Source organism: Ruditapes philippinarum, unplaced genomic scaffold, assembly GCF_026571515.1.
Source record: "Ruditapes philippinarum isolate M1 unplaced genomic scaffold, ASM2657151v2 ctg10398_1_1_1_1, whole genome shotgun sequence".
Taxonomy (NCBI): Eukaryota; Metazoa; Mollusca; class Bivalvia; order Venerida; family Veneridae; genus Ruditapes; species Ruditapes philippinarum.
This window is the reverse complement of record NW_026852017.1, coordinates 1-22,896: the sequence shown is the minus strand read 5'-3', so window position 1 is coordinate 22,896 and position 22,896 is coordinate 1. Positions and strand designations below refer to the sequence as shown.

At 32.4% G+C, this 22,896-nt stretch overlaps 1 protein-coding gene across 1 annotated transcript; it reads left to right on the top strand.

The window, feature by feature from the left end:
• Positions 1-414: 414 nt before the first annotated feature.
• Positions 415-15,759, top strand: LOC132746754 (uncharacterized). The gene is made up of 6 exons (XM_060736006.1): positions 415-678; positions 8,560-8,703; positions 9,004-9,072; positions 10,038-10,232; positions 11,225-11,359; positions 12,221-15,759. Exons 1-6 carry the CDS (start codon positions 529-531, stop codon positions 12,407-12,409), a joined length of 882 nt encoding a protein of 293 aa, XP_060591989.1. The 5' UTR covers positions 415-528; the 3' UTR covers positions 12,410-15,759.
• The last annotated feature ends 7,137 nt before the right edge of the window (positions 15,760-22,896 follow it).

Here is a 22,896-nt window from a genome sequence, read left to right as displayed (position 1 = left end):
TAAAAAGACAGAAAGGTAGTACTCTGGAAGAAATATATATAAAAGTGCACTTTAAATAATTAAGTATGAAGACATTGACATATTTTTATTATTATATATCGTGAATGTACATTCCCTTTTTACTTTTTCAACACATTAAACCCCACAGAAATATCAGTATAATAGGTATGTAGTTAAATATTGAAAGAGTTTGTCGATTTGACGCCAGATACCAGTTTTTCCCCACTTTACGCCGGTTGTCATTTACTTTACGCCACTTTACGCCACTTTACGCCTCTTTACGCCACTTTACGTATTTTAGGCACACCCTAGGGGAGTGTACTATTTTGTAAAATCGAGTAGCTTCCCCTTTACAAATGAGATGCGTCCGAAAGACGGCGCTTTTCGTGACTGGTTTACAACTTGTAACCTAAAACCGTTATTAACTAAAATCAAATAATAGTTTTTGATGACAGTCTGTCCGCCAATTTCAACAACAATAATATCGTATTTTTGATATTTTTACCTTTCGTTAAAGATTCTAGAGATATGGCGAATGCATACGACTTCATTCGTGCTGCGGCATTGGTGATAGGTTTAGGGTATTCCGCCCAACAAGATAGAAAATCATGGATTTGGGGAGATTCCGTGCTATGGGGTGCCTATGCGTTGGGTCTTTTCTTTTTTCCAGGAATGTTGGTTAGTAAAGTCCACCTTCATTTTTTATCTAGAAATGATGTCTATTTTAATCAAAATGTAAACAGTAAATAAGAATATCACCATTCTGCAGTGTTCGAAATTAGCACTAGTCCTATAGCCCCTGACTACTAAAATTCTCCTCGGGCTACCAACATTTCAAAGTAACAAGCCCAACCAGACTACTGTATTTTCAGAGGCAATATATACAACTGTTTGAATCGTGCTAGTGAAATGTCTTTTGGGCTATTGAATATTCCAATCTGGTAGTCCTACCAGCCTAGTGGTTTCAAATCCGAATTTCTTACACTGTTCTGAACTGATAAGAAGAACTCCACGGAAGCTGCTAGGGTTATTCAGGTGGGAACAAGACAATTGTAATTTCATAAATGCATTATAATTGAAGTATTTAGATATTAAATAATGGGTAAGTTAAATATAAATTGATATGAATTAGAAAAAAAGATTTTTAAATTGAAGTAGATCTATAATTATTGTAGAAGTTAAATAAATCACAGGGACCCAGCACAGTGTTGGGATAGTGTAAGAAAGTAATTTAGAAAAAAAAATATATTGTATATATAATATATAGACAAGGGGTTGAACTCGCCAAATCGGCCGAATGCCCCTAGTCCAGTATAAGTCAAAATTGCAAAGTCATTCTTGCGTAAATTATATAAAGCTATATATCAAATTGCAGGTAAATGACAACACTAGCAACCAAATCTCTAGTAAATTCACTTGTTACTTCTAGGTTAGACTACTGTAATGCACTGTTATATGGAGTCTCTAAGCAGTCAATGACCAAGTTACAACATGTTCAAAATACAGCAGCAAGAATTGTGACCAAAACACTCAAATATGACCACATAACACCTATCTTACGTGAACTTCACTGGCTTCCGATAGAGTATCGGGTCGAACATAAAATTTTGACTTATACATATAAATCCCTCATCGATCAATCACCAGCCTATATAAAAGACATGATAGACGTGTACATCCCAGTCAGAAATCTGAGGTCCCAGAATAACTCAATGACATTAGTTGTGCCTAAATCTAGGACAGTACGATATGGTGACAGGTGCTTCCAGACAGCCGCAGCGAAATTATGGAACGCGTTACCACCTGACGTTAGAGACTGTAATACCTTGCCATGTTTTAAGAGAGCTCTCAAAACACATTATTTCATAAAGTTCTATGGACGTTAGTTCATAAATCATCATACATGTACTACTTTTGCTATATTATCAGTGTTAATTTTAATTGTGCCTTGATTTTAAACTAAATGTGTCTGTATTTCTAACCATCCTTTACTGGTTTTAGATTATCATTATTGTTTAATAGGTTTACTTAATTAATGTTGTACATTATGTCTTATATATATATATATGATTATGTTTTATCGGATTTATGTAAAGCACTCTTGAACATTTATTATTTATGAAAAGAGTGCTATAGAAATGTGGTATATAATAATAATAATAATAATAGACTTTGACAATAACATTACTGTCCCCACTTAAACAGTTTTTGAATAACAAACCGATATTTCGGATGAAATATCGTATTTTTGCTAGGTCGGACAAAACCGTGCAACCTGTCAACACTCGATTTTCTACGTGTAAAAACGCAATTCCAGACCATGTCATTATACCAACCCGCAATAAATCGATAAAACAAAACAAAATAAACAACTTACCGCTGGAAATTGTTCCGAAACCAATCAATTATAGCAAACATTCATTTCTTTTTATTTCTCTTTCGACAAAATATTTTTTTGAAGCCATGATACATACTCGGCAACGGTTGTAAGACATCGTTTGATTGGACGATTCTGTGACCCAGCAATGCTTTGTATTTTAATCAACCAATGAAATAATCCGTTTCAAATTGGTCACGTGATAGCAAATGGATGCTGATTACAACTTTCATTTTCACATTCAGGAATTAATTGTTTACAGACGCTATAAAACATTTTAAAATCAATTTCCGGTGGTAAGTTGTTTCTTTTGTTTTGTATTATCGATTTATTGCGGGTTGATATAATGTCATGGTTTGGAATTGCGTTTTTACACGTAGAAAATCGAGTGTTGACAGGTTGCACGGTTTTGTCCGACCTAGCAAAAATACGATGTGTCATCCGAAATATCGGTTTGTTGTTCAAAAACGGTTTAAGTTGGGACAGTAATGTTATTGTCAACGTCTAGTGATGTCATTTAGCTGCATTTTGATATATAGCTTTATATGATTTACGCAAGAATGACTTTGCAATTTTGACTTATACTGGACTAGGGGCGTTCGGCCGATTTGGCGAGTTCAACCCCTTGTCTATATATTATATATAAAGTATAATTTTTTTTCTAGAATTACTTTTTTACACTATCCCAACACTGTGCCGGGTCCTTTGGAATAAATGGGTAAGTTTATTATTAATTGATAAAAATGGGAGAGAAAAAATATTGTATTGATATATTTACATGTTAGACAAATTGGTAAGTTAATTATAAACAGATAAAAATTACAAAAAAAAAAATTACGAACGTATTAAGATGTTTAAAAAATTGATAAATTATTATTGATATAAATTAGAAAAAAAATCATCGAAGTATTAAGATGTTTAATATATGGGTAAGTTGATATAAATTAGAAAAGAAAATGTTTTAGCATAATGATTAATTATTCTGATTTTTAGTCCCCTACCGGTTTACCGGAGGGGACTTTAGGTTTACCCTCCGTCCGTCCGTCCGTCAGTCCGTCCGTCAGTCCGTCCGTCCGCAAAACTGGATCCCGCGATAACGCAAAAAGTACTGAAAATATTTTAATGAAACTTGATATATGGATAGATGGCAGTATGGAGATTATGCACGCCTTTTTCTTTTCTTCCTATGTTGAAAATTCTGGTTGCTATGGCAACAAATAGACTGAAAATATGGCAAATTTTACACATAACCTGGATCCAGTGATAACACAAAAAGTACTGAAAATATGTTTATGAAACTTGACATATGGGTAGATGGCAGTATAGAAATTATGCACATCCTTTTCTTATCTTCCTGTGTTGAAAATTCTGGTTGCTATGGCAACAAATATACTGAATTTCAAGATTTCTGATTCTAGTTTTAAGTTTTTTCACTATAAGTTCTTTATTTCTTAAGGTATTTTCTTCAAACTTTAAATATAAGTTGCTTGTCATCAACCACATCATATGTGACAAGGTTTACAACTCTAGCACAAAATTTATGAGAATTACCTCCCTTGAACTTAAAATTTTCATGAAAAAAACATTGTTTTTTTTTTTTAATAACTTCTTTTTCTGAATGTATCTACTTCAAACTTCATATAATGTTTCTTATTATCACTCAACATTTGTGAGTGTTCAATACTCTAGCAAGACTATTTCCAGAATTATGCCCCTTTTGAACTTAGACTCTTTTTTCGAGAAATTGGTAATTTTTACTCCAACTTCTTCAATCATAGGATTTTAAAAATGTTATATTTTGATAACAGGGATGTTTAAAAAATAACTTTAGAGTGTCCTTCAGTCCGTCTGTCTGTACATAAAAACTGTTTCCTGTGATCACTTTAAAAGAACTTTTTCAACAAATTTACTTAAAATAGGAACATAAGTGAATGGCCAATGGCCCTTCAGAATGTTGCTTGGGCTCTTACCGGTAGGGGACTTATGGATTGCTTGCAATACTATGATAATTGCTTGTTTTAAATTAGATTTAATGTATACTTTTTAATGTGTTTAGTTATTGAAAATAATTAAGATGAATAATTACTTGATTAGGATAATCATATTAATCATTAGGTATTATATATATTGTGTTGTATTAATTTAATTTATTTTTTTGATAAATAAGAATAAAATTTATAAGAAAAAATGATTAATTAATGCATTTTAATACCCAAATTTCATATTTTTGTATAATGAAGAAAGGTGTATAATATGTGCGTTATTAAGTTTGCTGTCAGAGATAATTAAGGTGTTTATTTATTCATTACTCAAGAATCAAGGTGTTGATTAGATTAAAATAGCTGTGAAAAGATGTTGAGGACTAAATATTTTTGTAATTATTTGGCCTTATATATTGTTTCAAATGAATGTCTACAAATATGCAGACAGTTCTCCTCCAAAATAGGGAAAGAACAGTCATGGAGGAAACGTCAGGGGAGGAACTGGTAAGGGAGAGAATAGTCTGACTACCCATTTCTCTTCACCCCTCCCCAAATCAGTAAGGAAACAAGACATTAGACCCCCAGACACTTCACTCTTGAAGACATTTCACCCCCCATTTACCCAAAATCAGTGAGACATTCCCCAGCTCATCCAATATTTTTAAGAAGTTTATAATTCAATAATGACAAGGTGGACAAAAGCCCCCCATGAAATTTACACATAGGACAAAAGTCCCCATAAAAAATACAGGTAGAACAAAAGCCCCCCCCCCCCCCCCAGTGCCTCACACAATTGTTATTGAGAATCTTGTCAGTTTAAATCTGGAACTTGATGTGATGATACAAGTCAAAGTCGGTATGTTTAATTTAACAAATAAATGCAATTGTTTTAAAAGATAATTTACATTAAAATTTAAATTTAATGTTACAAAAGTTCTAATTAGATTTATTGTGTAATTCGTATATAATTAATTGATGATATGAATGTGTATTTTCAGAGAATAGCTTATTAACGCTTATCAAGGAAATAAAAGTTACAGGCCCATACCAGTTTAGAATTATTTGAAGTAGAACCCAAGTTCCCTAACACTGAGCGTGTGAAAAAATACAGTGTTTTTTTTCCCTACTTTGGGAATGGTGCCGGTACCGGACAGATTGGGAAAAAAATCCATCGGTTTGACTCAAATTGAGAATTTTACATAGGATGCAAAATATTCTTTGGGAATTACTTTTATCCAGGGACACATAAAAATTATGCATAATATACTCTTTAAAACCATGTATTATTAACTTAAATGATTATTTTTGCTACTTGAGGTTGAAAAAAAAAATTGATAGTTATAACAATTGTACATAAATAATATTAGGTGTGGAACTAAAAGTAGGAAATTAACCGGGTAGGAATGTCACTCATGTGGTTATACTTGGTTTTTATCTCATATATCACTAAGTCTTGTCAATGGCATTTCTGTTTTGTTTACCTTTAAATTTGCCGATTTTTGAGGAAATTTTCAGTGTTATTTTGGGAATTTATCAGTCATGAATTGGAAAATATGTTGTCTATTTTCTATTGGTAACGGTGCCGTTTTCTGAGGAAAAAAACAAACTGAAAAAGATAGTAGTCAGTCTGGATGATAAACCTTAGGGGGGCTTTTGTTTGATGGAGGGGGGGGGGGGCTTTTGTCCTACCTGTATTTTTGATGGGGGGCTTTTGTCCTATGTGTAAATTTCATGGGGGCTTTTGTCCACCTTGTCATTTTTAGATGGGGGGGGGTGGGGCTTTTGTCCTACACTCTCTCAAGGTACATGTCAAAGTAAAAGGGATTAAAGTGTTATTGAAAAAAAAAAAACAATTTAACCCTTAAAATGATTGATAAAAAATTTAATTTCATTGTAATTTCAAAATTATAATAACATTACAGAAAGATAAAAATCATTATACCCCCACAAACGAAGTTTAGGGGGGGTATATAGGAGTCAGCTTGTCGGTCGGTCCGTCGGTCGGTCCACATCATGGTTTCCAGACGATAACTAGAGTTTGGAGTGAGGTATTGTAATCAAACTTGGTATATAGCAAGCTTATATGAAAACCCCGGTTGGTATTGCATCTGGACCCCCTGGGGCCAAGGTCAAGGTCACCGTTACTAAAAATAGAAAAATGGTTTCCGGACAATAACTAAAGTTAGGAATGAGATATTGTAATCAAACTTGGTATATAGCAAGCTTATATGAAGACCCCGGTTGGTATTGCATCTGGACCCCCTGGGGCCAAGGTCAAGGTCACCGTTACTAAAAATAGAAAAATGGTTTCCGGACAATAACTAAAGTTAGGAATGAGATATTGTAATCAAACTTGGTGTACAGCAAGCTTATATGAAGACCCCGGTTGGTATTGCATCTGGACCCCCTGGGGCCAAGGTCAAGGTCACCGTTACTAAAAATAGAAAAATGGTTTCCGGACAATAACTAAAGTTAGGAATGAGATATTGTAATCAAACTTGGTGTACAGCAAGCTTATATGAAGACCCCTGTTGGTATTGCATCTGGACCCCCTGGGGCCAAGGTCAAGGTCACCGTTACTAAAAATAGAAAAATGGTTTCTGGACAATAACTAAAGTTAGGAATGAGATATTGTAATCAAACTTGGTATATAGCAAGCTTATATGAAGACCCCTGTTGGTATTGCATCTGGACCCCCTGGGGCCAAGGTCAAGGTCACCGTTACTAAAAATAGAAAAATGGTTTCCGGACAATAACTAAAGTTAGGAATGAGATATTGTAATCAAACTTGGTATATAGCAAGCTTATATGAAGACCCCGGTTGGTATTGCATCTGGACCCCCTGGGGCCAAGGTCAAGGTCACCGTTACTAAAAATAGAAAAATGGTTTCCGGACAATAACTAAAGTTAGGAATGAGATATTGTAATCAAACTTGGTATATAGCAAACTTATATGAAGACATAGGTTGGTATTGCATCTGGACCCCCCTTGGGCCAAGGTCAAGGTCACCATTACTAAAAATAGAAAAATGGTTTCCGGACAATAACTAAAGTTAGGAATCATATATTGTAATCAAACTTGGTGTTTAGAAAGCTTACATGAAGACCGCACTTGGTATTGCATTTGGACTCCCTGGGTTCAAGGTCACAGTTACTAAAAGTAGAAAAATGGTTTCCAGACAATTACTAGGGTTAGGAATGAGATATTATTATCAAACTTGGTGTATAACAAGCTTATATCAAGATCAAGATAGTTGGGATTGCAATAAATTGAAATAATTCTTTGTACACAGTGCTGATGGTACTTTATTTACTGTAGGTTTATTTCAAATTTTTCTTCAGACAACTTATTGTTCAAGAGTCAAAGTTGCTGGTGGGGGTATTAATCACCTTCAGTGATAGGTCTAGTTACATTAATAATCATATTTATTAGCTTTTTCAATAATATCATTGTGTACTTATTTTGGAAAACAAAAAATATTTCTATTTTGTTAGGTTTAAAATTTATAATACATAAATGTATTAATCAAAAATATGCTAAATCAATAAATATTTTTGATCACCATCATACATCTCACATGATTCACCTTCATTTATGTGAAACAAAGAATAAAAAAATAGAGGGTGAAGAGTCTCAATCATATTTCACAAAAGAGGGGGTTTAATGATAATGACAGCAGATTAGGAAACTGCAATGTTGATTATGTTCATCAAATAAAACATGTTTTTCAACATGTTTCAATTTTCATTTGAAAACAGTATTTACACTTAAAATGGACAAGTATGAAAAAGTTGATCAGAATCGAATTGAAATACACAGATTTTACCCAGTAAACATTCAAGGAAAACAGAGTGAGGGATTAAATCCAAAGATTTTCAAACAAGTTAAATAATAAAATATCTTAAATTATGGTTTTGCCAACCTTATTCTTAAGTTATGGTCAAGATCATTCATCATCATATGTATGGAAAGTTTCCAAATATGTACTGTCTGAATAGCAAATATTCAGACCATGATCAATTGGCACAAATATGCCGTCTTAATCGCTGATACATGCCGCCTGGACTCAACACTAGTCACATGGGTAGATTCTAGCAAGCTACAGGTTAAAAGCTAATTCATACTTTGTTTAATTTATTGTGATAAATTTATCTGTACTCAGTCTCTATGTTAATTTTAACAGAATATTTTATTTTTAGTTTCCAGGAAGTGAAAGTGCAATGATGTGTTACATTACCCGGGTATTTGCTTCAGTCCTCGTAGGAGTGGGAGCACTTTGGTACTTGACGAGAAAGACGAGAGATGAAAATGTGATCGGGGTCAATCTTTGGTCAAGACTTATTGTAAGCCGTTACTTGAAATTTCAGAATTACATTTATGTTTACAAATAGGTCTCTTGTCTACAAAGCCATATCCATTCTTTATTTATTTCTGTGCCTTTCTTATTAATCTATCAATTTGTTAAATTCTTTTAAAATAATAAGAAATGCTTACTTTTGACAAAAAATTTAAGATTATGAAAGAAACAAATTATTTGTTAGCAGTTTAAGATTCATTGACAGTTTTAGATTTCCAGTTTAATAATGTGTTTTAAAAGGAAAACTAAATTTACAAATTTTCATGTATAATTATAATTCTTTCAGAGTAGTTTGCTGCTATTGACATTTTTGATATACACATACTTCCAGCAAGACAGCAAACTTACGGAGAAGGTAAACGTTTTAGACATAATTATATATGCACTAAAATGATTACGGATTTAACTGTGATAGATAAAAGACATAATTTAAATTATAATATATAAGATTATGCTAGCCTGCTGAAGTTTTGCCATTAAGTGAGAAAAATCACTGGTTGATATCATATTTGGTTTTATGACATTACAGGTGATTGCTTTGAATTAAAGTGACATTATGCTCATATTTTCATTGTCAAGTCGAGCTAAATTGAATATATATTTATAAGATTGAATGTAATAATGTTGCTTGACCCAACAGTTGATTTTGGAAAAAAATGATTATCTCAGTTGAAATATAGGTCTGCCTGAAATATAAAAAGGCTGCCCCAGTCTTTTTATATTTATTGAATATTTACAGATAAAGTCGGCATGGTTATTTATAGAAAATTCCTTTGGTCTGACTCTTGTGAGTTATTATTGTTCATAGGAAGTAAATTATAAAATTGAAAGGAATTTAATTTGACAAATTTGCCAAAATGTAAACTTATTTTTTCTTTAACCTGTTCACTCACTATATACATATAGTTGGACATAATGTTACTTCAATGAATATTTTGTTAGGAATATTGTAAACTACTATGCATAGGTTAGTGTTTAATAATACTATTAACAAAAATAAATTGGTCAAGCATGCCGCAGACACACAACCAATTATTTTTGTTAACGTATATTATTAAACATTAACCTATTTAATGATCAACATTATTTTTCAATCAGAAAAAAGCATTTCTCTAAACTGCTTATAGTTAGACTGGTTAGACGACTGATTAATTAAATTTTATTTAGTTAGTACAAATAAACCAAAGTTAGACTAAGCAGAAATTTGAAAAATACGGCAATGTTATTGGACAAAAAATAATGTTGATAATTAAATTGCCATTGAGATGTCTTCAATCACGATCAGGCAAGTATGACACAATTTGTTGTTTATTACTTCAGACTATGTATTTTGACATGTTGGCATACGGGATGTTGCTAATGACAACGGTTTACCAGTTCTGGCGTGGAGAGTATCGCGTTGGAGGTAGAGAACAGAAAGGCAATCTCAGCATGCTGTTCAGAATGATGTTCCTCTTAATGTTTATGGCAGGACTGTGTGACATGACCTTCCCATCCTGGGTCATTCCATTCAAGGTAAATCACTGGCTGTCCTGTAAATTTCAGTAGATACTGTAATACATAAACAGATCAATTTATTCTTTACTTGATATAAATTTTGCATTTGTCATTGAGGATCTTGCATGAATTCATAATTATGTCTTATCTTGATGTCATCATTCAATGTAAATGTGGATAAGTCTTAAAAAAAATTCAGTGTAAATAAATTTTGCAGCGAAGGCTTTGTGTACAAATTTGTCACTGTGTAACTATTGTAGAGCAATATAAGATGATGAGACAAATTATAATTAAAACATGCTTATTTTCCATACCAACTGAATGATATAATAACATGTTTGACTTACGGGGCCAAGTGCTTTAGCAGGGTTCGTACAGTCTTAAAAAGTGCTTAAATTTGAGTCTCTTTCTTAAAAAGTGCTTTAAAATGTAAAAAAAGGCTTAAAAGTCCTTGAATTTGATTACTCTCTTGAAAAGTGCTTAAATTTGCTAAAAATGTGCTTGAAAATGTTTGAATCACAGAATGACATAGTTTTGATAAAAATCAATGGTTAACAAAATAAAAAAAAAGATCCAATTTAGTATCAAAATCAATGAAATGTTTACTCAAGGTAACGGTAAATGGACAAATTGCAGTTGTTTTGAACTAATCTGTACTTGATGCACCCTTAGTTGTTCTTCTATAATGTAAGAAAATGTGTATTTAACAAAAAATGGTGAACAAACTATCCATCATAGGTTGAAGATTATGTGTCGGTATATGTGCAACAAATGTGCTTGAAAAATGGGAAAACATGCTTAAATAGTGCTTAAAAAGTCCTTGAATTTTGGCATTGGATGTCTGTACGAACCCTGTTTAGGTTATTTACTTCAAACCACCTCCCCCTCACTGCTGTGGGTACCAATCCCATCAGAGACTTGAACATTTCTTGGTAATGATAATTCATGGTACTGTGCCTTAAAAGTTGTAATAAATTATAATTCTCATGTATTTATTCCCAACATTACAGAAATTGGCTCCCATGGAGTCACTAGCAGTAAGGTGTACAGGTGCTCTGATCTTTGGATGCTCATTCTTAGCGTTATACGCACCCAGCTTCAGATATGATGATGACAAAAGCTCCCTCCTTCTATCAACTCTTGTTGTAAGTATTTCCACAGGCATCATGATTGTAGGTCATAGACCATGATCCATAACTGTAGTATGGCTCTTTCCTGAATTGTTCCCCTTTGTTGACCTAGAAATGTCTTACTTAGCTCTTGTTTGACTATCAAGCACTGAAAATAGTGGAGTGTGCGGGGAAAACTTGTTTTTTTATGGTTATTAGTGATTACTGTCAGTGCTTTATTGTATTATTTTGTGAATGCCATGTAATTTAAACTCTTGCAAAATTTGTTGCATAGAAGTAAAAAATATTGATGTTTTTACTTGGAGATATTATGTTTTACTGTAAAAATTATAAGTTATTAAGGAATTTGTTAATAAGGAAACTGTCCCTGAAGTTTTAACGTGTTGCCAACACCAACAAAATTAATTGTCTTAAAGATACTTGAATTTTAAATCTGATTTTTTTCATGAACTACTATAAAAATAATAATATTTTGTTTTTATTGTAGAAAATGCCTTAAAATGTTGACATTATGAAATGAACCAGTCTGTGGTCGAGTGGTTAAGGTCGTTTACTTCAAACCACTTGCTCCTCACTGCTACAAGTTGGAATCCTGACAGGGACTTTGGATTCTTTCATGTGAGGAAGCTATTCAGCTAGCTTATGGAATGTCTGTGGTTCTACTCAGGTGCCCGTTCATGCCTGAAATAATGCACAGAAGGGCACCTGACGTCTTCCTCCACCAGTAAAGCTGGAGCGTCGCCATATAACCTATACTGTGTTGGTGTGACATAAAAACCCAATCAAAAGAACAAACGAACCAGTTCTGTATAAAGACTAAAAATTGCTTAGTATTATGAATTTTAAAATTAATAATGTTATATTTTGTATTTTCAGACTATGGTGTTTTACTTTATCAGTTTAAACGTGGCCTACTTTAAGGACGATCTATTCAGCCATCAGGAAACACTAATCATGCATGCAGGAATGCTACCGCTGGTTATCCTGATGCTCGGCTTGTATATTCTCTGGGGGAGAGACGCCGGGACACAGTCGGAATATAATCTCAGATCTAAATCTAATTGAAATGTTTATTTTGAAACTGTCATGGTTTAATACCTGAGTGCTCTTTTAATGTCAAAACTATTTTATTTGATATTTGTGCGGTCATATATTTTCTGTCTATTTTTTTAATCCAATTGAACTGCTGAATGAAATTTGTTGTTAATTTCCATCATATGAGCTTTAAAAAATTATGCAAATAACCACTGCCTCTTGTAGATTTAGGGTCTGGGAGGAATATCATTATCCGACCTTCTTAAACAGTCTTCCTTTTTCTTTGAATTGTATTATTGTTACAAATTATTGCGTTACAATATTTAATAGCAATCAGTTATATGAAACTATATACATTTAATCGTTATTAATTTTCTGTTTCAATGGTGATTCTTGCATTCATAACTTTTTTAGTGACGAATTAATTTCTTTTTAATATAATCTTGGAGAAAGTTAATCTCATTTGTAAAATTTTTCTTATCAGTAGTTCCAAAGTTACCATGGAGATAGTTGGAAAAATAATTTTGGTATTTTTGTTAATGATAGTCCAAAGAAATTACATGAGCAACCAGCAATTATCAAAGTATTATATAGTGGATTTAACTCAATTACTCACTACAGTCTTGGAGCAGTACCTTCAGACACTTGCAGAAATCATTTTCATAAAATAGAAAAATATTGCTATGATCACAAAATAGAAAAATATTGCTTTTTACACAGGTTTTTACATTTTTCATTCATTATAAATCTGTGTGAACAGATGCATTTGACGTCTTAAAGTGCATTTCGGTGGAGGAAAAGGCGAGATTTTAGCATTTAATCGTTTAAGCTCTTTGAATACAGCATTAAGAGTGGTGCTCCAACACTTTAGTTACATTGTATTCTGGAAAAATAAGTCAAAAGAGTAAGATAACCCAAAGCTCTAGGTAAAAAGGCAGCAAGATTTGAAAATTCAGGTAATTCATCAATCACTTGTAGTTAGATAATATATTTTGTTAGAATGACCATGAAAAAGTGGACAATATAAAAATGTTGGTTTATTTGCTAGTATCGATGTATCACGTGTATAATTTGAAGTATTTAAGAGAATTTTAAACTGCTGTACAAAAATCTTGAACTGCTTTTCACAATGATTGGGTTTTTATATATTTTCTTGGAAAATTATCTTGTTAATGGGTATAAAACTTTATCTCATTAAATATTTCTCTAAAAGTTATAAAGGGTAAAGTTATGTTGTTTTCAAGAAGAAGAAAAAAAAATGTAAACAAAGGACATATGATAAATTTATTTTCATATACTTTAATATTTTAGTGCCATTTTGTCATAAAAGTACACATGTATATATTTCAATATGTCAATGTCTTGCTTAAGTACATGTAGGCCTTCAGGCAGAGTTGTATGAGTTTTTTCATGGAGCTTTTAGTAAATTAATTTAGGTTAAAGCAGCGTGCCTCTAGATTTATGCAAATTTTCGTGAAAATTTTAAAATGTCTTTAAAATATTGTGAAGTGAACAAAGAAAATAATTTACACATTGCAAACAGCAATTGCAGTTGACGTATATTTACCAAAAAGAGGTCAAAATAAGCATAAATGAACCTTTCTGAGTTAGTGATAAATACAATTTTAGTCCATAATTGCACAAAACAAAGTTATAACTTGGATCTTAAATCTTTACTTTTCTTAAAATCATTTTTGTCATGTTTAATTTTTCTTGAAATATTTTGGCTATACGGTGGAATGCTGCTTTTGAAGACATTTTTATCTGTACATAGCCATCAATGTATAATTGTTACGTATAGTAAGTTACTGTAATGATAAATAACACACACGTGTGTATTTTATATCAATCTGACTAAAGTTAAGATCTATACGAGTTATTTCTTGCATATAGATCTGATTACCACCATATTTGTTTCGCCTTCATAGTGATTCGGATTTCACCAGAAATCGTTTTTTTAGTCGTACAATCAAATCGTCCTTTACATTATAGGCATTAGATGAAGTATCAAAATATCGTTGTCCGTGGAAGTAAACCAAATTGTTGATTTTTGTTAGAAAAAAAAAGGTTTGCAAATAAACTGGAAATTATAGACTCAATTTTCAATAGGCAAGATTGTTCTGTCGGCTATATGTACAACAATGCCATGTTTGTTCTCAAAATCGTAAAAATTAAATACTCAGTATTGGTTTTCCAGTGATTAAAATTAGAAACGGCATTGCTTTCAAAGTTGTTAAATATCGCTGATGATAGGCTGTTGGAAAGGTCACAAGGTGACAATTTTTTTGGTGGTTGTCAGATCCTAATGCATTACTTTAATCAGATTATATGTTATATATACAGTTCATATGTGTGTTATGTATATGTGTTCAGTTATGGTGAAAATCAAAGATTATATTCAGGTATATTTTGAGACATTTTTATAACTAATACAAAGGCAGCAATAAATTACGCAATTTTCTACATTTTTTGTAAGTTTGAATCACATGTAAATACATACTTAAACAATTGTAGATTGTAGTTAGCTCCGTTCATGTTTTGTGAATGTATTGTAACCATTGTTTGATACATGTACATGTTTTGTTTACCTTATTTATCATGATTATAAACTAAGAGAATATAAGATAGTTTACCCAACTACATGGGGCAAACACTTTTTTTAGCCATATTTTTATCCAATGACAAAATAAATATAAATAGGCACCTTATTATTTTGAAAGAGCCATATGGAATTTAAATGACCTGTTAATTTTTGGTAAAAGATAAGCTACTAAAATTTCAGAAAAGAAAGAAAAGGTACACCATTTGATAAAAACAAAGTAACATGTTTCTCTGAGTTTATGATGGTGTTATGTCTGATACATGTATTGTATATTTAGAGCTTTTTGGGGGCAATGTTCTGTTTTAGAAAGAGATAAACTATAGTGTGAGATAGAGGCAAAATGGTTGTATCTCTGTATGTCTTACGAGTTACGACGATTTTACACTAACCCTTCTGAATGAGGAATTAAACCCCCTTTTTTAATGGATTTAATTCAATACAGGATTGGAGCAGTACCTGTAGACGCTTGCAGAAATCATGATCACAAAATAGACAAATATCGTTTTTTTCGCCGATTTTTACATTTTTCATTCATTATCTGACATGAATCGGTGTGAAAAGATGAATTAGACGTTTTAAAGCTCATTCCGTTGGGTCAAAAAGCAAGATTTTAGCATTTTATAGTTCAAGCGCCTTGTCCGGTATATACCGGAATACGGTATTTAGTGTGGTGCTCCAATCCTTTTTTTAGTCACACTCTTTTTTAATAAACATTACTATTGTATAAAGTCTTATCCTCTATGTACTCCCATTATTGACGTTCGTGTAATAATAAAAAATTGTAATTTTTGTAAAATACGGTTTGTTCTGTTTTCACCTCACTGGTATATATGATAATCTTATGTACGAAAAGCTTACAAATACATATTTCTAGTGACAGTCAATGTCTTACATTTTTGACATATTAATGCTGTGTATAATATAATGACACAGAAGTGTTATAAAGCTATTTAAAAAAAATGAAATTACACTAGTTTAATAAATCTTTAACGTTGAATTGTATACAAAAATATCTCTAAAGCGTGCTAATGTTAGCGTTAACCTAAACTGTTCAAGAGTGATCTTTTGCAATACTCTTAAAAAACATCTATACTGATAGACAAATATTGTTAAAACTGAGCAGGAATGTTCCTGGCATGAAGCTCTTTAAAACTTGTTCAAAGAATTCCATTTCATGCTAAATTCTGGTTGCCATGGCATCCGAAAAAAAAGGCTTGACAATCTTCTAAAAAAAAAACCAAAGAGATAGAGCTTAGATATTTAGTTCGAAACATTTTCTAGTGGGTATCTAAATGAAATCCTAGAGACTCGCATAATTAATATGATTTTATTTAACTCGTTCAATTGAATTAATATTAAGTCTACACTCATTCATTATGATTTATCCTCTATTCAGCAGCTACAACTAAGATAGAGGTTTATTTGGAAAATAGTCAAGGAAAAACTCCTCAATATTACAAAGTTTGAATATGTATCAGGTCTAAAACTTAATTTGAACTAAATCTACTATTTTAAGATTGCGGTCTCTTGAAGACATTCATATTTTGAAAAGATAAATATGTTAAATGAATCTGCTAAAACACTAGGCTTCAACTTTTCAAACGACGTTAAATACATAGACCTCAGTTTACAACCTAAGCTAAAAATTGTTTAAAACACAGGGAACATAGAAAACTGACTAAATATTACGAAAAATCACAGTAATGAAAACGTTTGCATTACCAAAACTTATTTATCCCTTTACTGTTTTGACAAACCCGTCTGATATATATAATATTAAAAAAAATAACAAAATACCTATACTGCAGTATAATTTTATATGGAATTACAAACAGAAAAAAAATATAAAAAGAGATATATTACAATTACATGTATAAACGAAGGGCTTTAAATGATAAATATGTTTTTTCAAGTTCATATCAAAGTGTGTGAAGGAATTTCTGTAGGGCAGTGTAGAATAAAAGATAAAGGGCTTTAAATGATAAATATTTTTTTCAAGTTATATCAAAGCATGCTTAGCCAAAAGTTTCCTGTCTCATGATGAAAGTGTGCTTTGGAATACATTTTACAATAAAACATTTGAATAAGCAGGAGGGGACGTAAAATAGATAATAAACTTATCAAACAATTTTGTAAACACAATACTTTTCTTACAGCCATTCTTGTTGCATGGTATAGTATCAAATTTGACAAATTAAATGAAACAATTGGAAAGCAAGAAATATGGATCAATTTTAAGATAAGAATTCATTTGGTATTACTCTTTTTTTATATAAAAGCAAATGGTTTGACAAAGGTATTAAATATCTAGCACAGTAGGATTTTTTTTACTTCTTTGAGCATATTAAAGAATTATATAATTAAAAAAAACAATGCATTTCTAAAATTCTACCAAATCACCACAAGCAAAAATCAAAAGCAAAAACAAATTCTTTAAGATGAAAATATCATATATATAGTGTAGTAAAAAATATATATACTCTAGTAAAAGACCTAAGTAAAAAAAAAAACAACCAAATTATTTACTATATATACGAAGCAAAGAACGGTTAAACCAAAATCAATTCAATTTGAAAAATAAATAGGAAAATGTTTGGAAAATAATGATATAAAAATGGAATTAGTAAAAAGCCCAATTTTGAAAAGCTACTGTTTTACCAAAATAAGGACATTTCAGTTTAAATTTCTAATGCGAATAATTCAAAACAAATAAAATATCTCTGAAAAATGAAATTGTCGAGTATAAACTTGTGTGATTTTTGTGTCGCCTCTACGGAGTAGTGGCGACATATAGGGATCACTTCTCCGTCGTCTGTCTGTCCGTCTGTCTGTCTGTCCGTCTGTCCGTCCGTCCGTCACAAAACTTGTCCGGACTACCCCTCATAAACTACTGGTGCAATTTCATCCAAACTTTACAGGAATGATCAGTATCAAGTCTAGTTGTGCATATTGTCAGCATTTTCCGGTTCGATGATTTTTGTCAGAGTTTTATGGCCCTTTAATAATTTTTAATTTTAAAGTTTGTCCGGACTACTTGTCTTATACCACTAATGCAATTTCAATGAAACTTTACAGGATTGATCTGTAGCTCAAGTCCTTGCGCATATTGTAAGGATTTTCCGGTTGAATGATTTTTGGCCGAGTTATGGCCCTTTGATAAAAAGGTGTTTTTTTCTGTGTGTTGCCAGATACACAATAGCTTGTCCGGACTACTACTCATAAACTACTGGTGCAATTTCATCCAAACTTTACAGGAATGATCAGTACCAAGTCTAGTTGTGCTTATTGTCAGCATTTTCCGGTTCAATGATTTTTGTCAGAGTTATGGCCCTTTAATATTTTTTTTTTAATGTTTGTACGGACTAGTTCTCTTTTATCCTACTTATGCAATTTCAATGAAACTTTACAGGATTGATCTGTAGCTCAAGTCCTTGCGCATATTGCACGGGTTTTCCGGTTGAATGATTTTTGGCTGAGTTATGGCCCTTTGATAAAAAGGTGTTTTTTTCTGTGTGTTGCCAGATAGGCAAAAGCTTGTCCGGACTACTCCTCATAAGCTTCTGGTGCAATTTTATCCAAACTTTACATGATTGATCAGTACCAAGTCTAGTTGTGCACTGTCCGTCTGTCTGTCCGTCTGTCACAAAATTTGTCCCAACATGAAATTGGCCATTATGAGGCGACACATGTGATTACTGATCGCTCTTGTTGTAACATGCAGCCTGAAAGTATGAAACATCTATTCTGAGAATGTCATTATGTTGAAATAATGTGGAATAGATTAGGAACTGTTTGAAATTGAAACGGAATACCTATTCTTTTCAGCTTAATAATATAAGTTTTGGTGTTTTGCATTACGGTTTGAGAAGAGTCGTATAAATTTTATTATTTTTCTAATGAAATCTTTCATTTTTCAACACAGATAAGAAAACAACAATAAAAGTTACCCTTCTTTCATATTAAAAATTATCGAAAAAGAAATTGCAATTATTCCAAACATGGTTGAGTACCATTTTAAGAAATGTTCCTTTTAAAATATAGTAAGTACTCTACCATCAACATTAAAACATTATCATTTATTAAACATTAAACCCTCGTTTCTAATATATTGGTAAAATCTCTATTTTTATAAAAAATGACATACTAAGCAAAATTTAAATACAAGACAAACATTCACAAAATATTATGTGTTTTGATATAATTATGTATTGATATGAAATGGGTGCATGCATATGCATGTGAAATCTATGTATGTCACAAAAGTATAATAAATAAATAAAGAAAGAAAGAAAGAAAGAAAGAAAGAAAGAAAGAAAAGAAATAAAAAGCCCCCGGTCCTTTTTTTTGATATACACTTCATGTTCAATAACTGAAGACAACAGTGATTGTTAGACATATAGGTATACTAAGTAAAGACCTTTTCTGGACCAATCGCATATCAAATACACTGAAATATAATTCTTGAGGTAAAATAAGCTTAGTAGGTTTATCGAAAGGAAATGTCAAAATCTTCCAAAATAAATGACAAAGAAATTGCCAATAAAACTTACTCCAATAAAATAACGTTATTGGTTACCTCATCAGTAACGCAAACTAAGATAAATTTTTATGACCTATAACTTTACATTTGTTTTATTTGACAACTCCCACCCGACACATTTCGACATTCTTTCCTGTAGGTATTTGTCTATGAAACAGACTAATATTGGCATCGGCAGCTAGTCAAACCTTCAAAAACAGTATCAGCCATAAGCTGCACCCTTCCGAATAGTTCTCTTAACTATCCTTTTTTCAATCTTGTGCTGAGCAAACATTTATCTTTCATTAGTTTTATTCCAGCATGTTTCATGTATGTGTCTACTTCGTGTTTAACTACCAGTGTTTGAAAGACTCTGCTTTACTCAACAGAGTACAACACTAATTAAAGATATGATATACAATTTTCAGAGCAATACAACACTTCAGGTTTCCTGACAAATCAATTCCTCAAAGTGGGTCCCTTGCAGAATTTACCCACTTTTATTACTGGAATATAAGTAAATATTACAATTTTCGGTGTTGACCAATTACGACGATTGATTCAAAGGTAGACCAATATGTTTAGACCTGGATCGCATAGGGGCATTTAGGAAATTTCCATATCCTCATTCCTGAAATTAATAGAATATTTGAGAACCCTAAAACCTCTTCTATATTTTGGTCTTACTGTAATGAACTATTTTTCCTTCAGAAGTAATGATGGAAACTCTTCCATTTTTTTTTACATATTTTTTAGTCTATAATAATTTTCTTATTTATTTGGGATTCGAACATGCTACAACTCGGGGAAGGGGGGCTACCCAAGTGTTTTTCAACATAAATTTTATCATACCTAACTAAATATTTACAATTTTGCCATAATTTTTTCAGGAAATTCATTCATTAAACACACCATCGGGGTCACCTGTTATTTTGGGATGTCTATACAACAAGAAAGATAGAACATGTCCTATCCTGTAATTTTAGTATAAATTTGTATGAATTAATCAAGAAAAAGTAACCTTCACACATTAAGATTTGCTTGTACATTTAAACTTTAATTGGTGTTGCTCTACAAAATTCTACCTAGTCTTCTAGTCTGTTGAGGTCTTGAGTGCAACCATTAATAAAACATAGATTACTGGTCAACTCCAGTTTTGATAATTTATTGGCCAAAAAAATAATAGAAACTAATAATATGACTTCCGGAGGAAGTAAATTATAACGAAACAGTTCTGTTGAACGTTTCCCAACCCTATATATGCCTGCTATCTAGCCATGGATGCGACCATTACAGACAAAGAAAAGTCGGCATATCGCATTGTTAGCTCTTCCAGTCAGTACGAGGATTGAACAAAAAGTTCTCGGCCCGATGTAATTCCGGTAGTCAGAGAACCCAACGAATGGTCTTACTTTTCAATATAATCGCCCTCTACATCAATGCACTTTGTCCACCTGTCCTCCAACTTGTTAAACCCTTCAAAATAGCACTATCTATTTTGCTCCTCAAAGAACTCATTGGCTGCCTCCATGACACCTTCATTGCTTCCCAAAAGTCTAACACGAAGCTTGGTTTTTAGTTTCGGACAAAGGTAGTAGTCAGATGGGGCCGAGTCCTGAGAATGTGGGAGATAGTGAAGAATTTCAAAGCCACAGTCAGTTGCAGCAGCCATCGCAAATTGGGATGTGTGAGCTGGCGCATTGTCGTGCAGGAGCAGAACGCCTTGAGTCAATTTGCCACTCCTTTTACGCGCGTTTTCTTGACGCAGACGTATCAATCCGTATGCATAGTACGTACCGTTTATGGTACGACCTTGCTCAAGATAGTCAATCATGATTATCCCCTGACTATCCCTGCTGATGGCACCCTCTTGAATTTCTTCGGAGGGGGTGAGCCAGGATGCTTCCACTGCATGCTCTGTGTTCTGGATCGAAGTGATTGACCCATGTTCGATCCTGAGTTACGATCCGGTAGATAAAATCAGGGTCATCCTCGTAGCGAGACAAAAGATATCTTGAAATGTCAAGCCTGGTCCGTTTCTGGTCATCAATCAACTCTCTTGCGGAAACACTAGACAGCAGTCAGAATTGGCTGAACTGAATCAAAGCTTATACCCACTATCTTAGCGATGCTGTGCAGTTCTCGCCTTCTGTCGCACATGACCAGATCGTGCACAGTTTCGGCAGTTTCATCGTTGTAGCCTCTTTTTGCCGCCCAGACAGCTGATCATCTCCAATGCTTTCCCTGCCCCTCTTAAATAATGCAGCCCATTTTGTTTCACAGTTCTATAGGAAGGAGACTCCTTCCCAAATGTATCCATGAAGTCTTCATTGATTTCCTTGGGGGGCATCCCTTTCTTAATGACGACTCTGATCGTTTGGTCTAAAAGACACATCTCTCTACTGACCAAATGTGTTTTATGTAACTTAATCTGTGTAAAATCGCGTGTAACTCGGTCAGTAATCTTCAATAAGATATCGATATCGACGTATCGTGTGTAAATGTCAGTGTAGTGGCTAGAAGTATATCGGACCGAGAACTTTTTGATCGTACCTCGTACTAACTTAAGACATTTAGCGTTGTGCATGTTTAAAGTGCAAAAGTACAAACATATACACATTATACTGACGAAATTGTTTTTATGAATGTTTAACATAAAACTTGAATTTATAAATAAACCCAGCACGATAAATGTGTTATTTAAACATGGCTATTGATTGTGCGACACAACCTTGACCGCTTTTTTCGTTAAACAAAATATCATGAGATGCATGATGATTGTAAGATTCTCAAGTTTCCGATTATCACATCGACATTTTATCTATAAAGTCATTTAATGGGGGAAACTTGAATATCTTTATCATATTACCGTGATTAGATCTACACTTACAATGAGATATATGTATATTTTGTAATTTGCGCATTCACTTTATCAAAAAAGCTGTTTTAAATCATAATCTGCTGAATGTGTATAACTTAAGTTTTTTCCCTTTTTTTTTACATTTGCAAATTTTAACATGCTGTTTATAACTTAATCTAAAGTAAACATTCATTCATTCATTCATTCATTCGTTCGTTCGATCGTTCGTTCGTTCGTTCGTTCGTTCGTTCGTTCGTTCATTCATTCATTCATTCAATTCAATTCAATAATTTCAATTCATAGATTAATTAATTAATTGATTAATTAATTAATTTTTATCTATTTTGCATATCAACATTTTAAAGTACAAATTTACTTCTTATTAAAGATTCTACTCCTATAAAAGTAAAGTCAAAATGACACCATAATTATTAGAAATATACATATAGAATAAATTAATGAACAGATGTCCTGTATACATCTTAATGGTGTGTAACGATGTTAAATAAACGTGCTATTAATTAATGTACACAATT